General features: G+C 37.4%; 1 protein-coding gene and 1 long non-coding RNA gene across 9 annotated transcripts in view; one reads left to right on the forward strand and one right to left on the reverse strand.

The window, feature by feature from the left end:
• Positions 1 to 26,625, reverse strand: part of TMEM117 (transmembrane protein 117) — a 498,555-nt gene that overhangs the window by 363,332 nt on the left and 108,598 nt on the right. For all 5 annotated transcript variants that reach the window (XM_049102705.1, XM_035707068.2, XM_025477341.3 and 2 more), the window contains one exon: positions 12,195 to 12,327. In XM_049102705.1, the coding sequence (XP_048958662.1) occupies positions 12,195 to 12,327 (133 nt within the window). The remainder of the gene's footprint in view (positions 1 to 12,194; positions 12,328 to 26,625) is intronic.
• LOC112678208 (uncharacterized) lies at positions 8,003 to 18,159 on the forward strand. 4 transcript variants are annotated; one of them, XR_004809699.2, is made up of 5 exons: positions 8,003 to 8,389; positions 11,823 to 11,883; positions 14,966 to 15,071; positions 17,572 to 17,978; positions 18,084 to 18,159. It is a non-coding gene; the product is annotated as an uncharacterized LOC112678208 (long non-coding RNA). The 4 variants fall into 4 exon arrangements; XR_003147427.3 differs by having other exon boundaries at positions 15,004 to 15,071; XR_003147425.3 differs by lacking the exon at positions 11,823 to 11,883 and having other exon boundaries at positions 8,290 to 8,389.

Consider the following 26,625-nt stretch of genomic DNA (forward strand, 5'->3'; position numbering starts at 1 on the left):
CCTGGGCTAGGATGGAAGAGATAACATAGATACGCAACCATGTGATTTACTATCTACTCTGCCATCAACAAAAGTTGGGGAAGAAACATCGCTATGTGCAATGCAATGCCCAGAAGCTTTCAGGCTCAGGCTCAATTTAATTATTTTTTTTTCTTTTTTAATTCAAATTCTTCCCCTCTCATGACCTCATCCTTTGCCTTCAGCAAACTCCTCCCTAACTTTCCCAGAAGTAGGAGTTGACTTGAACACATATTTCTCGACCTCCAATTATTTCTTCACTCACACTATAATATTACTAGCATGGAAAGGGGGCCCTGTTGCCACGGCAACCAGGAGGAGTGCATAAGTTCAGCCTCAGTTGGATCCTCTATTCTAATTGACCAAATTCCAAATGTGTTCTTGACTTATCTCAATTTTGTAGACATAAGAAGGCAAAACATTTCATAATTCCTCTGATTTATTATACATTTACCCATAAGTTCATAAGGTCCCAGTGACCTGCGTCTTTTCTCCTAAATTCACTAACTCAACGAATTTATTTCTAATAATCAGGGATGACATTCAAAGTGCTTAGGACAGACACAGCATGAGAAACACCAATCAGAATGGACACACTCACCAGATCAGAATATATACTAGAGGTGCACAAGAACTGAACGAGCGCATGCTGGCTACCGATCATCCAATGATACCTTGAAACCACTCCTTCCTGCTACCAAAAGATTTCTCCTCTAATTACTGCACATTTAACGACCTGATTGGCCATCTGATATCATCACTGTATACAACTGAATAAGAACTAGGCTTTCATGTGAAATTCATGCATTCCCTTTCTGTCAAATCATAGTTACAATGATTTTGTAAAAAATCATTTTGTATAACCCATTCATAGGAAGAAAGAGGCTTCCTAGTCAAGGTGGGAGTGGTCGCATGTGGTAGTCAGTAGTGTTATTCCAAGTACATGGTTTAATTTTAGTTTCCAGCCCCCTTGTTCCTGGTTGGGGCCAAATGATTGGTTCTCATCAAAGTTGTGAACAGAAGTTAAATCACTTCCATGCAGAATGTTGAACTACTTCCCTAAACTGACTCACCTTAGATGATGTAGTGAAGTCATACCAAGGCCACCCTTTCCAGACAATTAAATTGTTTAAGAAGCTGACATTCTGTAGTTTAGTGCTCTCCTTTCTGCTGAGCCCCGTATTAACCTAACATGATCCCAACAGAAGTATCACATCTGTCGCTCATTTAAGACCTATGCAATCCTGTTTACTTATCAGTTTTACGTATATCCACATATTCAGTTAAGATGTCACTGTAAGGGGATCCCTGGGTGACTCAGCGGTTTAGCACCTGCCTTCGGCCCAGGGCGTGATCCTAGAGTCCCAGGATCGAGTCCCGCATCGGGCTCCCTGCATGGAGCCTGCTTCTCCCTTTGCCTGTGTCTCTGCCTCTCTCTCAGTCTGTGTCTCTCATGAATAAATAAATAAAATCTTAAAAAAAAAAAGATGTCACTGTAAGGTTCAACAAATGCATACTGCTACAATTTATCTCTGTGTACTTATAACTTTCTCGTCAGTGATTTATTTTAAATGCTTAGCTTTATGTTCACACATCAAATTCTCTAACAGACATAAAATAGCTTAACTAAGAAAGACTAATTATCTAACAACAGATATTATATATATGCATATACAGGTATAGCAGTATGGTAAATAATATGTACTATTACATATAATCTATATTTTATAACATATTCAAAATAAAGCGCATATTTTAGATAATACCTCTATAATCCTGAAGCTAAGATATCTATTAACATTCTTCCTCAAAGAACATAAGTATTTTATATGTGATATATATTCTCTTCTGTTATTACACAGGATGCTGAACATTTTACACTTTGCAACAAACCTGGGAACCATCCTCTTAATCTTTTAAGACATGCATTTTAGGGAGGGAGAATTAAACTATGTAGTCTATAAAATGTAGGCCAAAATCCAATACCCCTTTCTGTCTTCATATTTTATGTATATGTTATTGCTCTTTTATTGTAAAGAATGTAAAGTAGTTTTTTTTCAATTTGGTAAGGGTATTCATTCAGTATGTTACTTAAATATCATGCTCTTCTATGTCTTTTATAACTAACCTTTTCGAGTATATTATGTGCATTTGCTTCTCTAGGAAAAAAAGAAAAAAGTAAAGTGTCAGGGTACTCTGGCAGTAGCCTAAAGGGAACTGAAATAGAAAGTTAACCAGTTCCACTGTGATTCTTTCCTTGATGAAAACACAAGCAAGTCACTTATCTCCACCACAAAAAAGGCATTATCCTCCTGACCTGGTGCAAGGGTAAAAGAAGTTGTAGACATTCCTGACTAAGCAGCCAGAGCAGTGGACACAACTGTGCTGTTAACTGATGTTACCTTGACACGGAACTAATTGAATGATGAAATATTTCATTCATAGAATTCCATTTACTGGTTTTCATCAATCCCTCAAGAATAACTATGACTTGTCATAGAAATGTAACTTTCTCAGCTCATGCTGGGTCTCTCTTATTAATTTATTAAACTGAACTAACTTACGGGGGCACCCGGGTGGTTCAGTGGTTGAGCGTCTACTTTGGCTCAGGTCATGATCCCAGGGTCCTAGGATGGAGTCCCACACCAGGCTCCCTGCAGGAAGCCTGCTTCTCCTTCTACCTATGTCTCTGCTTCTCTCTGTGTGTCTCTCATGAATAAATAAATAAATCTTTTAAAAAATAAATAAATAAACTATATAACTTATCATAAGGCTTAAGCCTCAGACTGTCATATACATCAACTTTTCATGCCTAGAAAATAATTATTTCCTACATGTTCACCACTGTGAAAAAGGAATTGAGATGGAAATTAAAGATATTCATTATTATATAGTCTCTAGATAATGGCTACTCACACACTGCACGCATGCATAACTGTCACATCATTAATTCCCATATTTCCCATAATCCCACCAAATGTTTCCTCTTTTCAAAAAAGTCAAACTTAGCAAATAATGGTTTAGTAACTCAATAAATGTTTGATTTCCTCTTCTGAATCCTGATGACATATTATATTAGCTCTCTGTATTTGCTTTTCATTGATGAAAAATAAAATAAGGAACAGTTTATGTATATTCATAAAGATGCACTGATAGCATTTGAACTGGGTGTATGTATTCCATATACTAATTTGACTCCTTAATTCAATTACATTTAAGATTATGTATTATGGCATCAGAAATTAACATTTATTGAAGACCTACTGGTGCTAGGCATTTATTTGGGCATCGCATAAAATTGATAATAATCAACATAGCTGTATGATAATAATGCAATAAGATGACTGACATAAATTACTTCACTTCATTATGTTGACCTAATCTGTTGACCTAAGTACTTACTGTTATTGTCACAACAATTAATATTTATTGCGAGCTAAAGTACTTGAGAAACTAAAATACACATTCTCTTATTATAAAAGCAACATATACTGGGAGCTCATTATATGGTGGGTTCCATACCAACTGCTATGCATACACTGTCTTCTGTGACATCCACAACAACCCTAAGATAGTCCTAATATCCCCATTTTACATCCTCAGTGGAAATGAGGTTCAGAAAGTGAAGTTTGTTAGGGCCACATAGCAAAAGAGTATCAGGGCAAAAGTTCATGCTATTTCTACTACATCACTTTGTCTTCCATACAAAACAAAGCTGATGGCAACCAAGATTAAGTTTAGTTTGTTTCTCCACCTCAGTAGCTTGCGTTTCCCCAAGATTAATAATAATGAGGATGAGGCTGTTGATAGTAAACCTAGTAACAACCCTACAAACAATTCATATCTTAAAAATGAGAAACAATCTAACTTTTCCAAGTTATTTTTGCCAGCGAGTGGCTAAGACGGGGCTAAAATCCAGGTATCCTGATTCCTTGTTCAGAATTTTTTCCCCTGTAACAAGCTGATAAGCTATTTAATGAGGCCGTCGAAATAAACAACTAAAAACAATGATCGCGGAACACCTCTTAAGGGTGTCAAAACAATGTCGATTCTGGACAGATAGTAATGCACTCCAACACAGTAATGAGGATGCAACATTGATTGTGTTTTTCATTAATGTTTTTCAAACCTCATTAGGACTACACTAACAGTAAACTTGTGATAATTTGAGTATGCTGTGCTATTTTACCTTTATACCACCAAAACCAAGTAATGTGAAACCAAGAGTATTAAAAGCAGCAAACTGGGCCCTATTGCTATATTGCTTCGGGCTGAATAAGTCTCCCTTTTGCCCTGACCCTCCCCCTCCTACCCCAGTTTCCTTCCCCCCCTCCCTCTCTCACCAAGCCTGCCCCCCTCCCTCCAGCACTCCACTGGGTCAGCCCCCTTGACTAGACTCAGCCATTCTATTTCCAGCTTTTCTGCTCACCAGTCCATTCTCAGCAACCAGCTTGGCCACTTACTCCCAGCCTTAGTAATTAATTGTGCTATTATTGTGAATTAATCGTACAAGCAAGTCAATGTTTAGCCTAATTAAGAATGAAGCCAACAAATTATTTAAAGCACCACTCCAGCAGAATTTGCATTCAGCCTTGTATTAGCAGCCAATCAAGCTTTTCAGCTATTGACTCAAGTACTTGCAGGCTTCCTGAATACTTACAGCCAAGCATTCTCCTCACCCTAGCTCCTGAACCCTGTCCAGGGCCTCCCATCCTTTACCCATCCCCATATGTTCATCCCTTGGAAAATAACATATCTCTTTTCTCATTTACTACAATTTTGAACATCAATAATTTTGTTGGTTTAGGTCATACAAAAACTGTACAGTTTCACATTGCTAAAGATTATTTGAAAATTTTCTTGCCATTTCTCAAAATAAATTTAGCACCTTTACAAACAGAAACACCCACACAAACATCCGTTCCTCGGCGTGAAGCAACCAGTGTAAACAATGGTCTCAGGTCAACCAACTTTGTACTTGAAAAGCAGCAGCAAGTGAAAAATCATGGCCCTGAACAGAAAAAAACATGCACAAGGGCTGCTACTTCTAGATCAGTAGTCACTAAGGAGAGAGAAAGAGAGAGAGAAAAAAAAAAAAAAGGTTGAGCAAGGAATCTAAAAGCATTAAGCGCAGGTTTTAAAAATAGTGAATTTAGGAAAGAAAAAAGTATTGCCTGGAGTGAAATTTCACCCTGAATTTTTCCATTAAAGTGTAACTCAGCTTTGGGAAAAATAATGGGCTGGAACCTATACCTCTGGCAACAGACAGTGAAACTATAAATCAGAGTCTTTTCTGATACAACATGTGGATGCACCGATGGGCCAGAGCAACAGTCATTCTTTACAAAATGAGGATAAGAGCGTAGGGGGTAAGGTCTAGGGCAGCTGTGCGTGTACACTTGAGGAAGCATTAGAGCCTGAACAATTTCATCTAGCCTGTGGACAAGTCCATGCCAGTCTCTTGTTTATTTTTCCTATTCATCCTTGCTTGCTTTTGCTGCCCCCTCTGTGCATCAAAGCCATAGCATTTTAGATTTTAGGAAAGTGTCTTAAAAAAAAAAAAAAAAAAAAGATTTTACTGATTTATCTGAGAGAACAAGAGAGGGAGAGAGCACAAGACAAGAGAAAAGCAGACTTGATGCTGAGTGGGGAGCCCAAGGCGGGGCTCAATCCCAGGACCCCGGGGAATATGACCTGAGCCAGAGGCAGACCTTTAACCCACTGAGCCACCCAGGCACCCCATGGAAAGTGAGGTTATTATAAACATTATTTAGAATAATGTTTATTCTAAACATTCCCTTCTGTCTGCTGAGCAAAATAAATCAAAGAAAGACAATTATCATATGGTCTCATTCATATGTGGAATATAAGAAACAGTGTAGAGGGTCACTGGGGAAAGGAGGGAAAACTGAATGGGGAGTCATCAGAGAGGAAGAAAAACCATTAGAGACTTTAACTCTAGGAAATAAATTGAGGGTTGCTGGAGGGGACGTGGCGGGGGTGCTGGGGTAATTGGGTGATGGGCATTAAGGAGGGCACAGGATGTAATACGCAACTGATGAATTACTGAACACAACATTTGAAACTAATGATGTACTATATGTTGACTAATTGAATTTAAATTAATATAAATAAAGAAGTAAATGAATATTCTCTCCTGTCACCTCCCCTAAGTCAGTCACCCTTAGAGCATACTCACCACACCCAGACATTTAATGAGTGCTCCACGTAAGTTCTTACTTACTAAAACTGATTAGAAGAGAAACAGAAAGGTGAGACAATCTATTCCATTTTCATTACACCCATCACCTAATTCTTACCATCATTATTTTCCAGGTTCTGAATATGAATACTAATACTTATTTTTGAAATTGCCTAAATCACTTTGGCTCATTTCTCAATTTTTGTCTCTGCAACGCCTAACCCATATTGATGTACTAATTAATATTTGCAACACTTCTCTGGAAAAGGCTGTGTATCAGGAAAAATAAAACTTTCTTTATCATTAGCCCTAGAAAACATCAGCTTCTTCATATCCTGCCCTAAATAGAATGTACTCTTTGGAAACGTATTCCAGTTCACAGAAGAAATGTTAGGTTTGCCAATTGTTTGATTTCCTCAGTGCTAAAGACAGTATTTATCCTTGCGATACTGGAATAAGTCTATAAGCATGTAGATCTGTACATGGGCATATATGTGTTTATATATACTATTATTTAAACTTATTTTAGAACAGAGAAAGGGGCCAAGCACATCACATATTAAGTGCTTCTTAGAGATACCACTAGGTGGATTTCTTCAAAAAGTCCATTAACAATGAGGAAGGCAAACACTTCAAGGCAAGTTTCAGAAATTCAAAAGGACCAAGACGGTCTGCAGGATTGCCTGCAAAAGGGTGAGGCGAGGCGCTCTGAAAACATGCCCTCTGCTGCCATCAAGTGGTTCTTTTCAGAATCCTTTTATAGGAACATAACCTGAACATGCACACTTCAGCTCTCCTACCGTTTCATTCTCTCTATAATATACATGTTATTCTTTGGGAAATCGAGATATTTGAGAAGGAGAGGCAAACCTTTCCTAAATTAGGGTTTTACACTATATGGATGGATGTTGTGAAAATTCCATGATGAAGAAGTTCTTTGGAAAGATGAGGTCACAAAGGGTAAAAATTCTTCCCAGCCCTGTAGGACTTGCTCAGTTTCTGGTCAGTAAAGACCCCAACATGAACTCTGGAGCACATCTCTCTTTATTTCTGCCAAACAGTTTTCTAAATAGAAAAGCTGCGGATGGAGGGAGTCATTTAGAATCATTCTTAACCAAGGCAAGTCCCATCACTGCGGAAGAAAATGGTTTCTTCATGTTTCTTTCCTACTACTGTCTCACTTTTTTGAGGGTTCCAGTCCTGTTCGTGGACAATGCAGCATATTGTGGAACTGTGATCACCGCATAACCCTAATTTCAACTTGACTGATTGCTCTGCCTCTTTGAGTGTCTTCCCTTTACTCTCTCAAAAGACAGTTCATTAGGGCAGCCCAGGTGGCTCAGAGGTTTAGCGCCGCCTTCAGTCCTGGGCCTGATCCTGGAGACCTGGGATCTAGTCCCACGTCAGGCTCCCTGCATGGAGCCTGATTCTCCCTCTGCCTGTGTCTCTGCCTCTCTCTCTCTCTCTCTCTCTCTCTGTCTCTCATGAATAAATAAAATCTTAAAAAAAAAAAGAGAGACAGTTCATTAAACATCAGTTGAAAAAAATAAAAAATAAAAAAAATAAAAAAAAAATAAACATCAGTTGAGTAAAAGGAAAAAGGACAGTTTACTACATTAAAAACAACACAAAACCGGGGTGCCTGGGTGGTTCTGTTGGTTAAGGGCCTAACTCCTGATTTCAGCTCAGGTCCTGATCTCAGGGTTGTGAGATTGAGCCCCATGTCATCGGGGCCACAAGAGCCTGGATTCTGCTTGGGATTCTCTCTCCCTCCCCCTCAGCCCCTCCCCCTTGCACACAGGCTCTCTGTCTCTCTCAAATAAATAAATAAATAAATAAATGAAACCTTAAAAAAAATTAGAACTAAATAAACAAAACCAAAATGCTGTGGCAGCAGCCCCTTCAGGATTCCAAGGCAGCAACATTCTCCTTGGAGTATTGGGTCTTTTGACTACAAAAGGCATTAATGTGATTTTGGTTAAGAAAAAGTCTCAGATAAATCAAAGTAGACAAAAAGAGAGATGAAAGAGAACTAAACTGCTCTGTATTATGAACTAGATCTGGAAGCTTTCTGGAATTCTGGAGTTCCAGAATTCTAGAAATGGGGGTTAGGGGAGTTCCAGAGAAAAGCAGAAACCTGAAACAGAAAAAAGAATGGCCGGGGATCTGGTGAGGTTCTATTGTTTGTTGTTTTTTTTTTTTAATTTTTATTTATTTATGATAGTCACAGAGAGAGAGAGAGAGAGAGGCAGAGACACAGGCAGAGGGAGAAGCAGGCTCCATGCACCGGGAGCCTGATGTGGGATTCGATCCCGGGTCTCCAGGATCGCGCCCTGGGCCAAAGGCAGGCGCCAAACCGCTGCGCCACCCAGGGATCCCTCTGGTGAGGTTCTAAAATCCCAAAGAGAATGTATATTAAAACCATAAAACCACAACTGTGGTTATGAATTTCCCAGAAGATTTGTTTTCCACCCAAAGCGCAGCCTAAGTCAGACAAACCTCCCAGACGCTGCTTGTGCTGGCAGCTATATGTTTTCCAGTCCATCCTTCTCTGCAGCACTTTGCAGAAACATTGAAGGTGGGAGTGTCTGCTTCAATTTCTCACCTAAAATGAGCCCAGATCCTTATCTCTGGTCCTGGCATGAGGGTTAGACTCATATACCCCTATATCACCACCTCTGAGCATCACTACGTAGGCTTACTGCTTTTTCAGATCCTTCTTCCTTTTTTTGCCCTTTGGGTAAGCTCAGCTATGCAGAGCTGTGCAGACTCTATCAGGTTACATTTTCCAGTATCTCTAAGGATTTTGTAGTAGGACAGCCTACCTGCATTGCCACCGTGTAAAAAAGAAGTTGCTCATAAAATGTCTAGAATGTAAAACTCTACCAAGGATCAGAGCCTTCCTGCAGCAGAATCCTGACCTACAACCTCAAACCTTTATGGAAAGATAAATTTACTTTCACCTTGGTGATTCAACAGATAAAAGAAGTTACAAAGATAGCAGCATTTTGGTGGTGTGTGGGTTAGAGGGGCTATAAAGAGAATCAAAGGTGGGGAGACCTTCCCCACAGTGGTAGGAAATATGGAGTGTCTGAGCCTTGGTCCCTTTTAGCTCAGTCAGCTAACCCACCTCTTTCCCTCTCCATCCGACTGCCTCTCTCCCCAGAGATGGCTAATGCCATATAGCTAGCGCACACTTTAGGGAACTGACTCCAATGAGAAGACCAGGAGCAAGCAACTTGACTCTTACCAAGTCAGTTCTGGCTAAAACTCTTGAGGTTCCGTCAGATAAACCTAGGCTTTTTGTTAGAGAATGAAGGAGAGATCAAAGGACTCTGGCTGAACCTAAATTTACAACCAATCCTAAAATTGGGGAAAAAAGGAAAATAGCAAATTACTCTAGGAAATCCTCTTCAAAATCCTAAGGAAGCCACAAACCAGGACAAATTGGAATCCTCGATGCCGATCAAAATCATTGTAAAGAACCCAGGATTCCCCTCCATTACCAGCAATCCTCTGACATAAAATTAGTCGTGATATCCATATGCCTATTATTCTTCCCACAGCCTCTGACTCCATCACTCCTTGCCTTACAAAGCGATGAGGCAATGCTTCAGATAACATGATGTCTCCTCGAGAACCCCAAAAGCATAGTTGTATTCATTTCCCTAAAACCTGATTTTCCTCCAAATTTACATGCCTCCCTTACAGTACTCACTAGTTCAAATGGCATGCATCATTAAAGTTGGTAATATGTCTTTTCTACATGATAATTTGTTTTATTAGTAGAACTAAACCATTTGTCCAAATCCTTGCTTTGGATTTCAAAAAAACATTAAAAAGTGACACCATTAAAATGTCCTTTCAGGAAAAGATCCTTCTGAACAAGAATGAGGCATATTGGTGAAGAGTTCAAGAGTTAGTGAGAATATGGAATACTGTATTTAGTCCGAAAGTGAAAAAGAATCACTTTTGATTTTAGTTAAGACAGACACACATAAATTCTATTTCCTGCGTATACCTCCTACTTCTTTCAATTTTCAAACTCAGCTTGAAAGAGAAAAATACAAAGAAAAACTAATTGACTTAGTGATTGAGTAACAGAATCAACCAGCAATCAACTCTGTGCCAGCCTGAGAGTAGGATGTATTACCAGAATTCACCACTTAATAGCTCGACTCCCCCTTGTTTGTCTAAAGTCCAGACTGAATTATAATGCAACTTTAGACAGGTGACAAAAAACATCTCTGGTCCCCAGTTTCCTAATCTGTAAAACGGACATAATAAATATACCTACTGTGCAGGGTCATTGAGAGGTTTAACTGAGTACTGGTACTGGGTGCTTAATAACTGTTACCTCTCCGTCAGACTGGTTTTATTATCAGCTATTGAGTGCTTCACAGTGTGCCAAGGATTATCTAGCATTGCATTTAATTTATTACTCTTAAATCTGCTTCTTTCCTCAGAATAAGTACTTATGGTTAGCAAAGACCTCCCTAAAATAAAAAAATTTTAAAAATAAAAAAAAGAGAAGTCAACTTCCAAGCAGAGACTATATATTTTATATACAACTTTAATGTACTGTTTTCAGCAAGAACTTAAAAAAAATCCCCTTTCCCCTTCTAGTCCCAGTACTGACAGTACACAACACGTCTCTGACACACTTCCACCTGTGTTGGGTGATTCTAAGAGCACCACACCCCCTTCCATCATTACAGGTGCTGCACTAAGGCTGAGGCTTGTCCTGACTAGCCTCGGTTAGAGTCTAACTCCACCATTTAAAAAGAGACCCATAAATAAATAAAAATTAAAAATAAATAAATAAATAAATAAATAAATAAATAAATAAATAAAAGAGACCCAGTGAAAAAAATAAAATAAAATAAAATAAAAAATAAAATAAATAAAAAATAAAAAGAGACCCAGTGAATGGCATTATTTGAAACCCAAGAAATAATCACAAACAACGCATTTCCATTACTTCTTAAAGCCTGAACAGTTGATCTAAATATCACCTGCCTGAATTTCTCCCTTTATTATTCATTTTCTTTAATGGTGAGGAAAAACAATAAAACTTTAATTGAGCTATCCCTCTCAGCAGGGAGCAGCGCTGGCTAAAATCTATACATAACATCAAAACAATTGCACTCCAGAACTCAGACAATCTTGCCTTGCCTACATTTAGAAGAAAACAATATTACCTAGTTTTCCAATCTATTGGGGAGAATAGATGAAAACCTTCCTTAGGAACTATTTCAGTGCACAACAGTATCTAAAATGGTTTGTTCTTGTCACTAACCTAATTCTTATTGCTGTAAGCTAAACCATTCTCCTTATATTCTGTTCTTAAAAGTTACTAGCAGCAAACCAAGAATTGGAGAAAGTAACAAAAGAAAAAAAATTTACAATCTCCTTGTTAGCACGTCTTCATGCCACGGTGATTTGATCGGTGATTTGATAAGTATAGATCACAATTCTGGATTTAATACAGGGTGGCCCACTTTTAAAATGACCCATATATAACAAAGGTCTCTCTGTTGGAACTATCAAGAGAGTTAAAAAAAAAAAATGCCACGAGTATCAAACACTTTTATTTAATCAGGCCTTGCAGAGCATGGAATTGCAAATCTGAAGACCTTCATCTACGCCCAGCTTTACTAAATGTGAGTATAAACGTCAGTAAGATTTCCTGATTCTCATACTCTCTGTGACTATCCTGAAATTGTCACCTGCCCTCAAACTACCCCACAGAGAAGTCCTCAAGTAGAAGGAACACAAGGTAAGGATTGTGGAATGCTGTAAGCTCCTTGGAGAAAAGACTCCAAACGTCTTATGTAAGAAAAATGCACAGATTATCTTTATTAACAGAATATTTGTGAAGATTTCGACTACTACAAACTAAAAAATTCTCTTTGAATTTTTACGAGTTTCAAACATAACACTCACCACAGTAGAAAGGGGAAAGATAACCTACCCCATGTTCCCATCCATTAGAAGAATCGTGTTGTAGATATGAGAAAATATGAAGAGAAACAGAATTGTGCTGAAGAACATTGTCATCCATGACCCATGATCCTCTCGAAACATTTTTAACCGGAGCAACTGACCTGCAATATAAGATATTATTAGAAATCAGTATCCATCACGACTTAACAATTCATATATCTTTGTTTTCGTTTACTGAATCTCTCTTATCTCACTATATTCTGAAGTCTTTGCCATAGAATTGCCTTATGGGTCAAACTACTCTATTAATACCTTTCTGGAAAAAAAAAATATCCTTTCTGGTCTTTTGTCAATAAGTGATCATGGATGAAGTCCAAGACAGCCCCCATATCACCCTGGAGCCAACAATACTAACATGAGACTCCAGGATAGTTCAGAAATAGTTCATTAGGCTGCCCTGAAAACAAGAGGAATTAGAGCACAGCCACCTGCTGTTTTCTATTGCACAAACGTGTCTTCGGCTCCTTGTATACTGAATCTACTTCAGGCAAATGGTAGGGATGTTAAGTTCCACAGAATTTCCTTTTGCTTCCATAGACCCACTCCCAGGGCTGACCAGACAACAAAACCAAGGCAGAATTCACTAATACAAAGATCCAATTGTTGAAGGTACATGAAAATTTAAAAAGGAAAAATATAGTTTCTGTCATCAGATACAGATGACACAGTCTCACTAGTAGCTAGAACATTCACACCTGCACATAGACCTATGCACAGATGTAGGAGTCGAAGGGCAGGGGTCAGGGGAGGAGAGGGCAGCATGCACAGGTGTTATGGAGCTTGGTGCGGCTCCCAGCAAAAGTTTACTTCCACCTTGATGCCTAAAATTCCATTTAGGAATTGCTAAATGCTAAAATTAGAAAGAACGTTAAAATGCAAATATTTCAAGGAAGGAAAAGGTGTATAGGTGAATACCAAAGTAAACAGTACTAATATCAGAATTAATGCAGAAACATTTCTTGATTTACGGCAGAGGAGAAAAATGAGAACATCACTGTCCTGAAAGGTGAGAAAGATGACAAACCTTGAGAGTAAGAAAAAAAATGAACATAGGTCACCCTGGCTTCTCCTAAGATCAACTTTGTCTAGTATGCTTATTTCCATTCCTGAGAAAGTTATCTAAATGATGATAAGGGAGATGATACACATATATGAACTACAATTAAAAGAGAGTAGGCCTGAAATCTCATAACAGATTTTCTCACTAGAGAAAATATACCCTTTTTATTCATGATACGTCAAAAGTTATGAAAAATATAGACATATTTCCACCTGGAAATTGTCTCTCTAGGGATAGACAGTAGCGCTCATGTAGGTTACTGAGGATAGGAAGAAATCTCTTAAGATTTAATTACAAGATTTTCTTGTACTCCACTTTTATTAAAATAGCACTTTAGGTTTCATTTGGAAACCAGAAACATTACCTTAGCCAACACTTTAAGTAGAGCAAAAAAAAAAAAAAAAAATGGAGATCTGGTTACATCATCTGGTTTCTTGGCCTGCGCAAGATAAGCAAAGGGCAAATCTGAAAATCAGGAGGAACGTTACTGACAACAAAATGAAGAATGTGGAAAACTATCTATTGAAGCAAACGATACTAGCAGAGCAAATTACAACGTCACAGAACTTGCTGATTAATTGAATCAATAGTTATGGAAAGCCAGAGATCTGCAAGCCTCCACACAATACATTGTCAGGAATATGATAAATAGATATTAAGCAAAGAATGCTTGAGAGTAAAAAAATCTCATTCCATAAATATCATAAACAAACTGTGAAGAATATTATTCAGTCGTTGAACAAAATATTGAACATGTTTAATTACATGTCAGTCATGGTTCTAGGTACTAGAAATCCAGTGGAGGGCAAGGCAGGAAGGTGTTTGAAGTCCATCATTATTTCAGTGATTAATAAAAATGGGATCTTATTTTGGACTCATGGGCTCTCTATGTTCAAAGTTCCCTTTGCTACAAACTCTTTCAACTTCAAGCTAAGATTAATTTAATTCAGCAGTTTATACCTAAGAACAGCAAAGACCAGCAATTAGAGTTCCTTGAAAATTTAAATGTGAATTTCCTTCTTAACATATGCATATGTCAAAAAAATTACTAATGGATATACTTTAAAAGTCAAATCATAATGCTGGCAATTGAAGAGTGCTTTGCAAATAAAATGTAGTAGATTAACTGTACACTAGCTGAAATAACACAAAGTTAGTAAAAAAGGAAATGTGACAGTACCATTTATGCTGTCATTGCCAAGCTCATTGTCTGGCACTAATTTCAGTCATTAGAGTCATTAGAACAAAATGGCAGGCTAACATGGCTTGAAATTCACTTGCAACGCATAATAAAAGTGCTGCAATATATGAAGGACAGGACTTGGTGTGGCTCAAATGTTGAGTCAAATCTCATTATAAAAATTACCCATAAGTTACTTCAAGGTTAACTTACTGAGTGTCCATCCTGTTGCTAGAAACACATATACATGGATTTCCATCAACTGGCTGCTGTCATGAGTGACTTCTCATGCAAGCCAATCAAAATCAAGAACCTCAGTGTTGCCTAAAGATGTCACATGAAAATGTGCTGTCTTTGCCCTGCAGTATGACCATACATTTGGTTTGCCTGGGACAATCCTGGCTTATAACTGTTGTTCTGACATAATTATTAATAATGCCCCCTTCCTTTCTTAGGTGTACTGGTTTGGGTAATAAATTATGTGCCACCTTTTCTGTAGGTCACAGAATTCAGAATTTTATAACACTTTTCCTTTAGAGGAGTTGCAGTAAATAACTGAAGACAGCCTTTATAAGCCAACAATAGTAAAAGGCATCACTAAGAAGGTGAGTACATTCTGATAAGGTCATAAGTGATATTTATTTTACTCATATAGACATATTTGTAAATATGAGTGTATATTTATTTTAATAAAATTTGTCTGGGACTATATGGACCATCACCTATGATATGGTCAAGATAATTGGAAAATGAATCTAAGAACAAGCAGAAGTATTAAGTTGGTACACATGCCTGTATATGTGTTGGAGGACACAGGGATTGGCTGTTATGAATCCAGTTAAAGTCAACCAAAATGCCCTAAAACCTCAGTCTTTCCTGGAAATACAGTAGGTTTAAGGCCAGTAAGATGTCATAAAATTCTAACAAGATTAATGATCTAAAAGCATATTTTAAAATATACGAATACCCACATATGTAATGGAAAATAAAAAGAGACAAATATAATAGGGAGAACTATGGAGAAACTTGGTTTTGGGGTAGGGGGGATTTTGACTGCTGTGTTCTCATCAGCTAAAGAAAAAGGAATATTTCCTTTCTACCTTACAACCAAGACTTTTATCCTGAGTTCTGGGTACCTTTTGTTCAAGTGTGGTTCTCACAAGGAGGCCTTGACAAAGAAATAAACAATCTCAGAGGAAGAGAAGTAGAAGTGTCTGTGTTTCCACATAAGACATGGGAGTAGCCCTACTTCTGGGAATTTGTTAAAGCAAGGGATTCAATGGAGGGAGTGCTTCTAGGTTCATGGAAGATCCAAAGATTTAGGCCTCTAAGGGAGCAGAACATCACTTGAATTTGATTTCCTGGATGCTGGTAAAAGCCAAAGTATCAAGAGTCATGGCGTTGAAAGTCAGGTAAGGAGACTCAGCTAGCCCCAAGGGTGTAAGCCCAGTAGGGCTGCCACCAACCTCCATTAGGAACACAACAACCTGGGTAGGACCCAGCCAACTGCTAGAGGAGGTCTTCGAGAGAACAAAATCACCAGGTGACCCTCAGCCAAACTTAGGCAATCCGAGGCTCCTGATCCCTTTCCCCTGTCATTGGAACATTCATTCTACCACCATTCCCACAGTGGGAGCTGTTTTTAACGACGCAGCCTTGAGAGAGCAATGAGTTGTTGAAACTGCCCAGATGGTCTAAGTGCCTGAACTCAGTTAAGGCCTCTATATGAATTTTTAAGATTGCGGAGGGCAAGCGCCGAGATCTATCCATCTTGTGGCCACCGAAGGCAAGCCTCGTAAATGTTCTTTTGCTTATTAAAACTGCCACCTCCCAATTGGGAGGTCTCTGCTGCTTTCTTCAGACTCTCCTTGCCCTCCATGTATGGGAGCCAGTGTCAGATTTTGAGAAATCCTCAAGGTTGCAAACCAACAATGTCTTAAACCATAGAACAGAGCCAAAGAGGTGGCCAAAGACCATCACCCAAGCAGCAGTAGAAGAAAGGAACAGGTAAATACAGGATACAGGTAAATACAAGGATCTGTTTCCAGGACCCCTGCAGCCTTGGGACTATTCTAAACTTTAGTGATAAAAAAGGTAAGGTGAAAAATTACCAGTATTGTACTCTCTGCCCACCTTGGTAAGCAGGAATCAGGGCAAGATTTACATAATATAGAGGAAAAACTACGGGATTACACATAAGACCCCGGCCAAGAAATATAAAAGAACAAATGAAGGTGGCACTTTCCTCAAGAGGACTTCAAACTGAAATTAATACCACTATCTATTAAGTCTCCTGCCCCCAAATCTCCTACATATGATGTGGCCCACCATATACATAATGTATCCATGAGTGTACTTAATGGATACATATGTAAGAAAAAATGTAATCTACAGCTATTTAAAAACTTTTAATTTGCTGAAGTCAAAAAAGTGGTCAAAGTTGGAATAGCAGGCATTCCACATACCAGTAAGAATGTTCTCTGTTGCAAATAACAGAGAAAGGAGGAAGGGGAAGGAAGGAAGGAAGGAAGGAAGGAAGGAAGGAAGGAAGGAAGGAAGGAAGGAAGGAAGGACGGACAGGAAGGAGAGGAAAAAAGGAAAGGAAAGGAAAGGAAGGGAAGGGAAGGGAAGGGAAGGGAAGGGAAGGGAAGGGAAGGGAAGGGAAGGGAAGGGAAGGGAAAGGAAAGGAAAGGAAAGGAAAGGAAAGGAAAGGAAAGGAAAGGAAAGGAAAGGAAAGGAAAGGAAAGGAAAGGAAAGGAAGGAAGGAAGGAAGGAAGGAAGGAAGGAAGGAAGGAAGGAAGGAAGGAAGGAAGGAAGGAAAGAAGGAAGGAAGGATGGATGGATAAGGGGGAAGAAAAGGGAAGAGAAGAAAAAAACACTAAAAACCAGCTTAAATTATACGAGTCTTTATTGGCTTCTCATTTTCTAAGCATCATGTTTGTTCCCTAAAAAAAAAAAAAAAAAAGCAATTAATTTTCTCCTTAACATATATGTTCAGAAAATAATGTACATTTAGCTTAACTAAAGAAATGAAATGACTTCAAGCAAGGCTTGATCCAGCACTCAAATAATATAACCAAGGCTTGATTTATCTCCATTTCCCAGCTTGATTTCTTCAAGGTGAGGCACCATCATAGCCAGCTCCTCCAACATGTTCACACGTACCCCCTCTGTAGACCCAAGATGATTCTAGCAATCCTGAGTCATGTGCCTTCGTTTTTTTCCAGAGAGGAAAAACATAATGCTTTTGCTCCACTATTTCTAAAGAAAGGTATGTGGTTCACTCTCACTGACCTTGTTTGGGTCCTGAACCAATTACCACTGACACAGTTACGAAGAGCAATGAGAAGCTAAGCCTATGTCACACGTGACACTCCTAGAGCCAGACTAAATTAACTACCTAGCACTACACTGATCTATAAATGTAAATCAAGAATGGCAAACATTGTTGAAAACAGCAGAACCATAAGATGGAAGATCCCTGAGTCCTTGAATCGCTGCTTAGAACAAAGGTACCTGCCATGTTGTGAGCTTTATATGGGTGAGAAATTCAATTGGGATGCACCCATTGTATATTTTGGAGATTTTAATTACTGAAACTACTTTTACCCTACCAGATACAAGAAGACCAATGGATCAAAGGCCCAGAGAAGGAAAATAAAAGGGGTTTTAAAATGGCCCACATGGACTCTTTACTTCCTGGTCTTTCTTTATATCCCTAGTATTCAGTAGAATATATGGTAAAATATCTGCATCAAATTAAATGCTGATGGACAGATCCTAGAAGGAAAATTAAGACCTGCCCACAAGAAAGGGCACACAGTTTCCAAAAGAAAAATTCTGTAAGTAAAACATGGGGGAACATACATCTTGCTGGCAATGATGCCATCACTCACACAGCTCAACCCCAGAACACCTAAGGCCCAAGACTTTGTATAATTTATTGTCTACTTGTGTGTGCCACACCCATCCACAAACTGTAACACAGCGAGGAACATATTTGTCTTCTTCCCTGCTAGTATCGCCATGGCACTGGCACGTAGCATGTCTTAGATAAATATTTGTCCAACTGTTAAACAACAAAGGGACACAATACAATATAGAGCAACAGTGTACAAATGAACAAAAAAATATTCCACTATGTCTAAAATCCTATGTCTTTGGAGCTCTGGCAATTATACCCACCCTCTGTGCCATGTGGAACCCATCAGTTCCTTGACCTTCAGCTCTTCCTTATTTTCTCCCCATCTATTAGCCACCTCCTGAGTTCTATTTCCTATTCATCATGAAACTTCTGTTTCCTTATCAAACTTTCTTTTCCTCAACACCCTCATTTCCTGTGCACACCATACTTGCCTTATGCTTGCCCTGCAAAATCCCAACTTTAATTCAGCACCATAGTTTGCTTTCTCTGGTCCTAGTAAACTATGGTGAAAAAAAGTTACACGAGTAGATTAAGAAGCCACTACATAATCATGATCCTCAACTTCAGCAGCCACCACAACCGTGTACATTAATTGTTTTCCTTGTACTTGTCAACCTCTTTTCCATTCTCCTCACCATCCATCTCAAACTTTACCTCAAAGTTCCTACTAAGCCTCTTTCGCTCTCAGAATAGGACCTTGGCCCAACGACAAGGAAGTACTGCTGCCACCAAACATGATTTCCTTCAACTTTCAGCCCACTTACATTCATCCGCTTATCTCTCCCCACTTCCTTCCATTGTTTCTCAGGGAAGTAGTGCTCATCCCACAAAAGGACCCACCTGTGCTTTCTTAAAACCATATCTACCCCTCTCTTGGGGCCTTGCTTCATCAGCCTTCCTTTCTCTCCTTTGTATTTCCAATCTCTCTCTCTCCTGGTTCTCTTCTCTACCTCTTAAGCCTCTTAAGTCATCCTAAAAGCAGTGCTTTCTTGGCTTTGTGTCCTTGAACTACCACCCATTCTTCTTCCTTTGTGTCCAGATTTCAAGAAAGAGTAACATGCATCATGCTCACTCTCCCTGGATCTTACTTGCAATGCAAACATTCTACTGAAATTGTTCTGGCAAATGTTAACGACTTCTACATTGCCAAATCCACTAGAAATATATTGCCCTTTAATTAACAGGACATCTCAGTTGCATCCTACATAGCAGTTCACTCTTGCCATTTTTGACACTACCTTGGATTCTCTACCACCAAATACCCTTTGTTCTTTTTTTTACTTTCCCGATTATTCCCAGTCACTTTTTAAGGCATCTCTTCTTCTACTTGTCCCATAAATTATGATGTTTCCCATGGTCTGTCCTCAGGGTTTCCCTTTCTCAAATCACCACATGATCTCATCCACTGTTGTGGGTTTAATATTCAGTATCTCCAGCACAAACTTTTCCTCCCAAGCTTCACACTGAAAGAGTTCTTCACTCTCCTCCTGAATGTTCTACACAGTAGAAATTCAAACTCTGTATACAAATTCAAACTCAGTATTCCAAATTTCCACCCCTATCTCCAACCTGAACCTTCCTATCCCTAAATCCATTCCTCCTTCTGACTTTGCCATCTTATTATTGTCAACATAACTTAAGGTAGATTTCATTCTTGATCTTTTTTTCTGCATACCTATCATTTTGATCAACAGTCACATTATTTTATGACCTTACATACCATACTCTTCTCTCATAATTTGAGTTCTCATTGTATCTCCATAGGAATATTACAACAACCTAACTGGCCTTCCTCACTCGCACCTTTTCCATTCCAAATCCAACATCTATACAGCTAAGAGATCTAACTGAAATACAAATGTGGTCACACTGTTCCTTCACTTAAAATCAATGATCACCATTCCCCCACTGTAACTCAAGCTCCTTCAGGTGGTACAGAAGGCACTGCTTGATTTGATCCAAGTTATCTCTCTTCTCACCACCGCCTACCCTCCACTCTAGTTCCATCAAACAGATTTCAGCTTCTTATGCTTAGGCTGAACCCTCTGCCTGGATACTCTTCCTTCTCCATCTCTTGACTAACTCCTGCATTTTCTGTGGGCCTTAAAATGGAGGTCAGAGACAATCTCTTCTAGGTAGTTATCTTCATTGTCAAATATTTCATATATTAGAGTCATAGAGCGAGTTTATAGGATGTACTCTTTCAGGAAGTAATAAGTTCCCTTCAGTGCAGATAAGAGGACTGGCCACTAGCCAGTTTAAAGGGTTGAATTACATGACTTTTAAGATCTCATCCAACTCTAGGGTTCTAGGATTTGTTTAGTCAGTGAGAAATTACTGTAGTCCACTAACTCAAAATCCTTTAAGTTAAAAAGAGAAATACCTATTGAGGGAGAAAGAGGAAATGTTCCTCCTTGTGTTTTATCTGTCATTGTTTGCCTTTCTAATCTAAAAAATAAAGCTAAAGTAACACACTGATAAGATTCTTTAAAAGCCAAGTTAATATTTAACACTTTATATGAGAACACTTGACAATAATGTAATTCCTATTTTTTATGTCTAGAATGAAACAATAAAGGATAAAGAAATTGGATCAGAGCATTTCAATATCAATTGAACTTCACTTCCAATCAGACTAAAGTTATATGAAGTATTCATGAGTAATTTGTGTTAATTTCTAGTTTATAAGGACATGACATGATATGATTTTTTTTGAGATTTACTAATTGAAAAATGGCAACAGAATAAAAATAACTAAAATAAAGCAATCCCAGGATGGGATATCAAAAAAGAAAATTATCTAACAAAACACATTAGAATATCATTAGGGAAAAAGGATGTTCTAGTTAGACACATGTAGCATTATATAAAGTGCAAGATCATAAAACTTTTGTACTCTAAGGGCACCATTCAATTAATATTCAGATCAAGTCTTGTTATTTCAGTGTACAAAGAGAATTTAAAAAAACATTGAATAGATGGTTTTTCTTCACATGAGGAGTAGGAGCTTACACATAAAATGTTTGCTATTCACTGAATTTGACAGAAAACCAAATATTGAGAAATGAAATATAATCCCGTATAATACTACAAATATGTATTACAATATGTAATTTTAAAAAGGTTCTAAAAAATGAACTATTGGGACTTCATCAAGATAAGAAGCTTTTGCACAGCAAAGGATACAGTCAACAAAACTAAAAGACAACCTACAGAATGGGAGAAGATATTTGCAAATGATGTATCAGATAAAGGGCTAGTTTCCAAGATCTAGAAAGAACTTCTTAAACTCAACACCAAAGAAACAAACAATCCAATCATGAAATGGGCAAAAGACATGAAGAGAAATCTCACAGAGGAAGACATAGACATGGCCAACATACACATGAGAAAATGCTCTGCATCACTTGCCATCAGGGAAATACAAATCAAAACCACAATGAGATACCACCTCACACCAGCGAGAATGGGCAAAATTAACAAGGCAGGAAAACCACAAATGTTGGAGAGGATGCAGAGAAAAGGGAACCCTCTTGCACTGTTGGTGGGAATGTGAAATGGTGTAGCCACTCTGGAAAACTGTGTGGAGGTTCCTCAAAGAGTTAAAAATAGATCTGCCCTACGACCCAGCAATTGCACTGCTGGGGATTTACCCCAAAGATACAGATGCAGTGAAACACTGGGACACCTGCACCCCGATGTTTCTAGCAGCAATGGCCACGATAGCCAAACTGTGGAAGGAGCCTCGGTGTCCAACGAAAGATGAATGGATAAAGAAGATGTGGTTTATGTATACAATGGAATATTACTCAGCCATTAGAAATGACAAATACCCACCATTTGCTTCAACGTGGATGGAACTGGAGGGTATTATGCTGAGTGAAATAAGTCAATCAGAGAAGGACAAACATTATATGGTCTCATTCATTTGGGGAATATAAATAATAGTGATAGGGAATAGAGGGGAAGGAAGAAGAAATGGGTAGGAAATATCAGAAAGGGAGACAGAACATGGAAGACTCCTAACTCTGGGAAACGAACTAGGGGTGGTAGAAGGGGAGGTGGGTGGGGGGTGGGGGTGAATGGGTGGCAGGCACTGAGGTGGGCACTTGACGGGATGAGCACTAGGTGTTATTCTCTATGTTGGCAAATTGAACACCAATAAAAAATAAATTTATTATTAAAAAAATAAAAATAAAAAAGGTTATAAAAAAGAACAAAAAAATAAGACTACAGTTAGATACTCAGCATAAACAATGCTGTTTTCAGACCTAGAGTGTAATGTCAATTTCAAAAGTGTATATATTACAAACTTTTAGTAAAATACATATCTACTAAATAAACACATGTTGATATAAATAATTCTCCACAGAAAAAACAGTAATAAACCCTCCATTTTATTGAGGGAGTTGAAATATTTTACTATAATAATATGGCTTTTTCCATTAGACTATTCTTAGGATTAACTGACTTAAATTGCTTGTTACTGCTCAAGAGAAAAAAGTATGATCCCAAAAGGAAATTATTCATTTATTATCTACTGGTTTTCCTGTTAAGGAAAAAATAGCCACTGAATAAAAAAAATACTAAATTAACATTACATCTTAGCTTGTAGCCCAAAATAAAATTTAGCAGCATACTTAATTTCTGCATATAAATTATACATATATGATTTATATCATATATATACATATAATATTATCATGATTCTATAATTTTAATAAAATCAATTTATTCTATATCTTCCAGATTTGTACAGGTGAAATAACCCTAAGCAGTACTTTTAAGATCAAAACCCATCAAAAAAGTAAAAATTTAAAAAATATGTTCTGAAATGTTAGAACTTGTAGTTTTTACCACAATGTTGTATTTCAAAATGGGCAACAGGATAAAAAATACAGCTTCCTATTCTTAAAAATTAATATAATCACTACTATTAATAAATTTTCATGTCTTCATCATTATATTGATATCAGCTTTGAAAACAATCATATACTTTTAAAATAAGTTATCATTTAAGTTCAGCATTCTATTAATCCATCTAAAAAGGAAACATTAAATTAAAAAAAATGTTAAAATAAGTTCTTTAGAAAAAAGGAAATAATATAGTTCAGAAACTCAGAACTACATAAGAAAAGACAAATATCAAAGATGAGATAAGTGAAGGTAAAATAAAAGCTTTTTTTCTCTTACTTTTAACTGATCTAACATAAGCTTGTTCAAAATAATAAGATACAGTATATTCAAGTATGTATATATGTTATATATGTGTATATACATATATATTATATATTATATATTATATATATATATTCTTATATATGTAAAAATATATGCATACACGACAGGCACACAAAGGATCCCAGGGCCTGTGCCAAAAAGGTCCCAAGGACTTTTTCCCAAGCTCCTTTTGAGTAGTTCTTTCCCTCCCTGTGGTGGTTCCCTTACATGCATGTGCTGATCATGCCTCACTTGAACCGAAGGGGCATCTGCTGGTCTCTAAAATTACTTCTCTGTGCTCTGCTCTCCTATCCAGTACCTGCCCTGAGAGTTCTGTCTCAGCAGCCCCCCACACCCAACTCTGCATCCTCAACTCACAGAGACCCCAGCCTCTGCCTAATGTTTTAAACTCCTACATTGAAATCAGGAAACTCTCTCTCCAGGAAGTAAGCTGGAGTAACTGTAGGCCTCACTTTTTAAAAAAGATTTTAAAAATTTATTTATTCATGACAGACACAGAGAAAGAGGCATAGGCATAGGCAGAGGGAGAAGCAGGCTCCCTGTGGGGAGCCTGATGTAAGACTCCATCCCAGGAACCCTGGATCACGACCTGAGCCAAAGGCAGACGCTCAAGCACTGAGTCACCCAGGTGTTCCTACGCTTCACTTTTGTTAAAAGATAAAGAAAAGATCTTAAAAACAGACAGCAAAGTTAGGTTACTTCAAAGGAACAACATTTATCCTGCTCGAATACTTCCGAATAGTAGCAAAGAAGTCATAAAACGGTGCTAAAAAGTACTATCAACTTAGAATTATGTTCCTAGTGCAAATGTCCATCATAATGAAGGCAACTGCTTGAAGGCATCAAAGAGCAAACAAGGCAGCCAAGATTTAAAGGGTCAAGATCCCTGGAAGAAGAAAAATGAATTTAAATGAGCTGTTTCTTCTCCTTGGAAGATGTGATTTTCAGTGTAGGACATAGGGACCGCATGTGGCCTTGAGTTTGAGGCAGTCTCAGGGGTCAGGGAGACAGAAACTGAAATTCAGGGCTCCCAGTGCAACCAGGACATGAGGTATCAAAATATCAGAAGAAGGGAAACCCAAAAAGTGAACCCAAACATCTAATACAATTTCCCACAGAGCATTTGCTGATACCTAAACCATGTAGGTGAGAGGTAAAAACCAGTAAGGAACAGCTGAAAAAAGCAAAACACTAAGCATAGATTTTAGCAGTCTCATGATACTCAGGAAACACCAAAGTAGAAGAACTCTGAGCAAAGTCTAGGGTGTCAGTTGTGACACATGAGGAACTATACCATAGAAGTAAGGACAAATTAGAAACAGATCAACCCGAGAAAAGCCAGATACCCAGTTTCTAACTGCTTACCAGGAGAAAATTACATTTTCCCTAAGAAGATTATCATGAACTTCTAAAGTTCTTCACATATCATCTCTGATATTCAAGTTTAAAAAAAAATAGGGGCACAAGGAAACAAGACAAGAAAAATTACTGAAAATCAAGAGACAATATAAACAGACTCATTAATGATGTGCATATTGGAGTTGTAAGACACAGAAGTCAAAGTAACTATAATCAATATGCTCCAGAAAATAGATGAAAAGATTATGGATTTTACCAAAGAACTGGAAACTATTTTGAAAATCAACTGAAATATCTAAATCTGAAAAATATTAACTGAACTAATAACTATAGATTTAATAGCAGTTATATATGTACAGACTATGTGATTCCATTTATATAAATTTCTAGAAACTGCAAACTAAACAGAAGAGTCACCTAAAGGTGTGGAGGGATGGGAGAAATGAATCACCAAAACTCATGAAAAAACTTTTATTTTGATTGTGGCAACAGTTTCACAAATGGATATGTATGTCAAAGTTTATAAAACTATACAGCTAAACGTGCAGTATGTCAATTATGCCTCCATAAAATTATTTAAAATTAAAATAACAATAATATTATCTTTTAAGATTTGAAACACGTGGAATTTAAGTTTATGACAAAAGTAGGTCAAAGGATAGAAAGAAAAAAATAAATAAAATAAAATAAGATCTTTAAAAAAATTTAAGGTATAAAAGGCAGTCTAATAAAACTATAGAGAGAAATAAAGAAATCCATAATCATAGCATGAGATTTCAAGATCTCACTTACTGACTGGTCATGTAGACAAAAATAAAGTTAATAAATAATAGAGTATTTCAATAATACAATTAACAATTGATTTAATGGGGTGCCTGGCTGGCTCAGTTGGAGAAGCATGTAACTCTTGAGCTCAAGATTGTAAATTTGAGCACCACACTGGGTATAGAGATTACTTAAAAATAAAGATCTTAAAAGAAAACCAACTTGATTTCATGGACTTATTATATTTAAGCCTGTATGCAACAATTAAAGAGTACATATTGTTTTCTAACATAGATTAAAAACTTTAAAAATCAAACATGGACTACATCACAAAACAAATCTCAGCAAAGTTCGAAGTTTAGATATCTCACATATCATTATTTCCTAAAAACAGTGCAATCGATTAGCAATTAATAAAAAAGTTAAATGATTTTTATATCTCACATCTCAGAAATTTGAAAACATATTTCAAAATAATTCATGCATAAAACAAAAATCTTAATTGAGAGAAATATTTAGAATTAAATGATTATCAATACAATATATAGAAAACATGTGGAATGTAACAGAAGCAGTATAAAGTGGGAAACTTAAATCTTCAATTGCTTGCTACTTCCATTTCTACTATAAAAGAAAGTCTGAATATAAAGAAATATTGAATGTAAGAAGAAAAAGAACAAAAAAGTAAAGACAGAATGCAGAAGAAAGATGATAAGAGCAAAAAAAATTATTTACACTGAAGGCAAAAATAAAATAGACTATAAACAAAGTAAAAAAATATTTTATAAGCAGACAAATCTTTGAGTAATGAAGAAAAAGGAAGGCACTAAAAGGTACTAGAATTATGTTAATCTGAACCTGAAATGCAG

Source organism: Canis lupus, chromosome 27 (genome assembly GCF_003254725.2).
Source record: "Canis lupus dingo isolate Sandy chromosome 27, ASM325472v2, whole genome shotgun sequence".
Taxonomy (NCBI): Eukaryota; Metazoa; Chordata; class Mammalia; order Carnivora; family Canidae; genus Canis; species Canis lupus.